Raw genomic sequence first — 5,616 nt, forward strand, 5'->3', positions numbered from 1 at the left:
AGAGACCTGAGAGGGAAGTAGGCAGCACATGAAGGTGGCCATGGGTGCTGGGCCCACAGGCCACTAAGGGCTCTTCAGGCTTCCTCAGAGACTGGGCAGCCTAGGAGGAAGAGGTAGTAATGAGCACAGGGGCAGCCACTCCTTGCCCTTTCAGACATAGGACACACCCCTGCATGACATCCATTCAGTCCGCCTTCCTCCCCCAAAGTATCCTGACCTCCTCAGTACCAAGGAGGTGGGAGCCTGGGGATTCAAAACACCAGCCATCTCTCTCACACTTTATGATTGCAGACTTTTTGTCAAAGCTAAGTTAAAACTGTTAAAAAACACAGCTGCCTTTTCTGCCAGCATTCATTTTCCCGGAGACAATCTCAGGGCATGCAGGTGTAACTGGGACCCATTCAGACTTCTGCTTAAGGCAGGTGAGCATCCATTCACCCCTCAGCCCTAGAGAAAGATCAGAACAAATGTTTGTCAAGAGAGAGATTTGAACAAATGCCTCCCTCACAGCCTCTTGCTTTTCTTCCCAGTCTGTAACAGAATATTGACAAAAGAAGGGGGAAAGGGGGAAGGGAAGAAAAGAAGGAAGAAAAGAGAGAGGGGAGGAGAGAGAAAAGAGAGGAAAAAGAAAGAAGTTCGCGGAACCACGTTTACTGCTAGATGATACACATGTACCATTACATATCTGTAAGTATGAATGTTTTACCAGAAATATAAATCGCACCTTGTCCGTGTGCATACCTGTGTTTTTGCACCAGTACATGTGTCTCAAAGATAGACCCTCCCCATGACCTCTATATGTGATACCAGTGTACATGCAAATAAAATCCCCCAAAGCCCCACAGCAACAGTCACACCGTGCAGGAGCAGGACTAGAGTAGGATCTGCTTGGTGTTGTTAAAGCACACATACGACCCTACCCGTAGGATTACAACGCGGATTCTGAGGAGGGTCCCTAGGTCCAGGGGCAGCGCAAGGAAAGGTCAAGGGGCTTCGGGCGGAGCTTCTGGGCACCCCTTCCCGATCCTCTTCTCAACCCCATTCGGCCCAGTCACTCTGAAAGCGCCACGGACAGGCCAGGCCAGGCCGAGGCTTCTTGGTTCGGTGACCCTCGTTTCTAGGCTGATTTTCCCAAAGCCACCGCACAGCTCTCTCCACCCCACCTCCATCCAGCCCCCTCCCCGTCCCGCCCCTCCCCCAGCCCCAAGCTAGAAGTTTAGCCCCGAGACCGCCGCAAAGGGCAGAGCAGAAGAGTCGTTTTCCTTCACCTGAAAGCCGCGAGGAGGCTTGGCGCGCCTCTCCTCGCTAGGGCCCGAGCTCCCTGGGCACTGGCCGAGAGCGGACGGACCCCGCCGGGGCCCTCGGCATCTCCCGGCCCAATCCGCAGAGCCAGCACCCGCGGATTGCAAGGGCTTGCGAAAGCGTGAGCCCGGTCGTCCGCCGGGCCCCCTCAGCTCGCTGGGAGGGGGCAGGCCGGTCCGGGCTGTGCGGGGCGTTTACAAAAAGTGACTTGGAGATGAACTCGCCCGTGCGCGACTGGCCGCCCCGCTATAGGGGCGAAGGCGCCTGACGCAAGCGGAACTCCGCGGAGCCCATACGAATCAGAACTGAGCGAGGCTCCTGGCGCACTAGGGACTCCAGGAGGCAGCTCCGCCAGAGACGCGGGTCGTGCCTCGGGAAACCGGAGGGTGGGGGGAGGGGAAGAGCGAAAAGAAAACCCACCGAGGCGGGGACTGGCCTGGGCGGGGAGGGGCGGCGGGGCCGGAGCCCCTCTCTGCTGGGCGGACTCCCCATGGCCAGAGGCTGAGCTCCACTCCCGCCAGCCGCTCCCTAGGGGAAGGGGAAGAGGAGAGGAAAGGAGCGAGAGGCCGCCAGCGAGCGAGCACGGGCGGCATCCGCAGTCTCCAGAAGTTTGAGACTCGGCGGTGAGCGGACTTGTGCGCCCGGACTCTCTGCCGCGCCAGCGCCAAGGGAAAAGAGCAGGGGCTGCCTGGCCGCCGCGCGCCGGCTTTGTCATGATGGCCAGCTACCCCGAGCCCGAGGACGCCGCGGGGGCCCTGCTGGCCCCGGAGACCGGCCGCGCAGCCAAGGAGCCCGAGGCGCCGCCGCCGCCGCCGAGCCCCGGCAAGGGAGGCGGCGGCGGCGCCGGGACAGCCCCGGAGAAACCTGACCCCGCGCAGAAGCCCCCGTACTCGTACGTGGCGCTCATCGCCATGGCGATCCGCGAGAGCGCCGAGAAGAGGCTCACGCTGTCCGGCATCTACCAGTACATTATTGCCAAGTTCCCGTTCTACGAGAAGAACAAGAAGGGCTGGCAGAATAGCATCCGCCACAACCTCAGCCTCAACGAGTGCTTCATCAAGGTGCCGCGCGAGGGCGGCGGCGAGCGCAAGGGCAACTACTGGACGCTGGACCCGGCCTGCGAGGACATGTTCGAGAAGGGCAACTACCGGCGCCGCCGCCGCATGAAGCGGCCCTTCCGGCCGCCGCCCGCGCACTTCCAGCCCGGCAAGGGGCTCTTCGGGGCCGGAGGCGCCGCGGGCGGCTGCGGCGTCGCTGGCGCTGGGGCCGACGGCTACGGCTACCTGGCGCCCCCCAAGTACCTGCAGTCCGGCTTCCTCAACAACTCCTGGCCACTACCGCAGCCGCCTTCGCCCATGCCCTACGCCTCCTGCCAGATGGCGGCGGCCGCTGCAGCGGCGGCCGCCGCCGCTGCAGCCGCGGGCCCGGGCAGCCCGGGCGCGGCCGCGGTGGTCAAGGGGCTGGCTGGCCCGGCCGCCTCGTATGGGCCGTACTCACGCGTGCAGAGCATGGCGCTGCCTCCCGGCGTGGTGAACTCGTACAACGGCCTGGGAGGCCCGCCGGCCGCGCCCCCGCCGCCGCCGCACCCTCACTCACACCCGCACGCACACCATCTGCACGCGGCCGCCGCACCCCCGCCGGCCCCGCCGCACCACGGGGCAGCCGCACCGCCCCCGGGCCAGCTCAGCCCCGCCAGCCCTGCTACCGCCGCGCCCCCGGCGCCCGCGCCCACTAATGCGCCGGGCCTGCAGTTCGCCTGCGCCCGGCAGCCCGAGCTCGCCATGATGCATTGCTCTTACTGGGACCACGACAGCAAGACCGGCGCGCTGCACTCGCGCCTCGATCTCTGAGAACCCAGCGCGCGCCGGCTGCGAGGATGCAGGGACGTGCGACGCCGGCCTTAGCCGCAGCCACCGCCGCCGGCCGGACCACGCGCCCTCTGTGGGGCCATCTTCTGAGCCAGCGTCCAAGGCCCTCTGCGCCTCCTCGCTCCCTTCAGCTCCTCTCGCCCCTCTTTGTCTCCTCCGCTTCTCCTCCTGTTGCTCGGCCCCCTGCCCTCTCTGCCCTCTCGCTCCTCCGGCCTGCAGGCCGCCTCTCCGTGCGCCTTTTGCAGGCCTCGTCTCCTCCCGACGCCCGAGCCTCCGGGCTGGACACCCCATGCCAAAATTCAGAACCGAGAGGAAGTGCCGGGGCCGAGGTGCAGCCGGGCGTCGGCCGTGCAGACCTCTTGGCCTTCTCACACAGGTCGGTGCGCTCGCGCTCGGCTTTCCCCGCCCGGCTGCCGCGCAGTCCTTGCCTGGAAGCGTCGGTCCGGGCGGGCAACGAGAACCCGCGCCGCCAGAGAAAGGGACAAACGTGTGTTTGCTCCACGCTCCACGTAGCCTCCTGGAGCAGCTCAGAAGCGGCTAGCCGGGGCCCACTGGATGGGGCGGGGGTTGGGCCCGAGCAGGGAGCGGGGCTGCCTCGCGCGGCTGCCTGTGCGGGGGGGGTTTACAGCACGTCCGGCCTCAGAGACAGGCTGCGCGTCCTCCGTTCCCGGTCCCGGCGCTTCGGGAACCTCCAGGCCCCAGGCGGCTGGCTACAGTTTCGCCCAAAAGATCGGGAGGGCTGTTTTAGATAACATTTAAAAAATATTTTTTTAAAGAAAAAACTAACCGGGAAAACCGGCGAAGTATTGTGGCCTTGGAATTTGCTAAAGCAAAACATGAAAATCTCTTCCAGGAGATTTGAAGTAGAATTCCTGTCGGGCCTTCAGAAAGCTATGTTCAGAGAGGTAGGAGAATATGCTCAGTAAAAGATGGTTTCCTTTACGAATTGGTGGGGGAGGGGGGTTCTCCCCTCTATCTAAAAACAAACAAATCAAAAACAAGTTTCCCCGGATCTTCCGATGCAAGCCCGGAGTGCGGGGAGATCACTGCCTGCCTGGCGGACGCTACAGGGACGGCTTGTGCTCTCTCTGATTTTTGTTTTGCAAACGTCTTGCTTCTCCCACCTTGGGCAGGAGAAATGTGAAACCTGGCAGCAGTCGGACCAGGCGGGCTTGTGGCCCCGAGCCGACTGGCCCGAAACCCCTAGACCTGGTTGTTCCGTAGTGTGTCGTTTTGGAGGACCAAATTTTCTAGAAAGAACTAGAGCACTTTTGTTGTTTTGTTTGTTTGTTGTTACTGTCTTGTCAATTCCCAAATAAATTTTTTGTTTTAACACGGACTTCTATTATTTCCGCTTCGCCTAAGTATGTTCAGCAGCTGGTTAAAAGAGGGAGATGTCCAGCAAAATTTTCTACTCTTTCAGATAAATAAGAGTTGAGGGCAGCCCGAGTGGAGGGCGTTTGTGGTTGTCGCTGCTGCTTTGTTTTCCGGGAGATTGTTTTCTGTGTCATCGCTGGTCTGTTGCGGCTGTTTAACGTCATCAAAGAGACTTTATCAGTGGTTCGTTCACAAGGCGTAGGTGTAGGTAGGATTTGTTCGATTTTTGCAACTGTTCAGGTTTGTATTTTACCTCTTACACAGTGGTACTAAGTGTATGGACTGTGTTTTCATTATATTGAACTCATACGTTTATATTTTTCCAGACAAATATAGTAACTAGAAGAATTTATTCCAAATAGAGAAAATCCTGGTTGGGGAAATGTTCTGCAGGCTGCAAACCTCTGTACAAATGTAAGGAGCGACTTACATTGATTGCTTTATTATTTTTAATAATCAGAATTCATTTACCTTAAGATATGTGTAAGAGATTTAGGAGTATCAGAGAGGAATGGACACTGCATGGCTGTAGAAATCTAATTTTTTTCCTTCTTGTCCTCTACTGAGACTCTTCAAATAACGAATTCAGACTGGTGCTTCTGCACTGGCACACGGGCATTTGACCATGTTGCAGACCCGGGAGCTCTAGGGGTATGATGGGTGGGCAGCCTTCAGTCGGCTGATGGGATGACAGGTATTGGCTGGTTTTTCCCAGGACTGTGGTAGAGCTTGGGCTAGACCCCGCTCCGTCCATGTGTCCGTCACCACCCCTACTCAGGCCCCAGACAGTAGTGGCCACAGGTCCAGGCTGACCAGCGGCCCAGGGGCACCTGGTGACAGGGACCAAGGCTACAGGCCTCCCACTTCAATCTATACTACTGGCCATGCTGTAGGATCATGGCGGGGGGGGGGGGGGGGGGGGGGGAGGGGTGATCCCTGTTATGTGTTATTAGGCCCCAAGAGGAAGTAGCTCTGATTCAGGACACCTTTCATCCCTTGGGTATCACCGGGGAGATTGGAAGGTGGAGGATAAAGCCATGGCTGTTCTGAGGAGCATCACCCTGTGCCC

General features: G+C 59.7%; 2 protein-coding genes across 2 annotated transcripts in view; one reads left to right on the top strand and one right to left on the bottom strand.

The window, feature by feature from the left end:
* The window catches only part of FOXL2NB (FOXL2 neighbor), a 7,788-nt gene extending 6,373 nt beyond the window's left edge, over nucleotides 1-1,415 (bottom strand). The window contains 1 exon segment of the mRNA XM_043593314.1: nucleotides 1,269-1,415. Within this exon segment, the coding sequence (XP_043449249.1) occupies nucleotides 1,269-1,368 (100 nt within the window). The 5' untranslated portion in view covers nucleotides 1,369-1,415.
* A 216-nt stretch (nucleotides 1,416-1,631) lies between these two features.
* FOXL2 (forkhead box L2) lies at nucleotides 1,632-4,509 on the top strand. Its single transcript, XM_043596075.1, has one exon. The coding sequence runs from the start codon at nucleotides 2,016-2,018 to the stop codon at nucleotides 3,150-3,152; it is 1,137 nt and encodes a 378-aa protein (XP_043452010.1). The 5' UTR covers nucleotides 1,632-2,015; the 3' UTR covers nucleotides 3,153-4,509.
* Nucleotides 4,510-5,616: the final 1,107 nt, after the last annotated feature.

The sequence above is a fragment of the Prionailurus bengalensis genome, chromosome C2 (assembly GCF_016509475.1).
Source record: "Prionailurus bengalensis isolate Pbe53 chromosome C2, Fcat_Pben_1.1_paternal_pri, whole genome shotgun sequence".
In the NCBI taxonomy this organism is placed as follows: domain Eukaryota; kingdom Metazoa; phylum Chordata; class Mammalia; order Carnivora; family Felidae; genus Prionailurus; species Prionailurus bengalensis.

Excerpts from the sequence above, each read along its gene's own strand:
- FOXL2 (XM_043596075.1), top strand. The coding sequence starts at position 2,016 with ATGATGGCCAGCTACCCCGAGCCCGAGGACGCCGCGGGGGCCCTGCTG.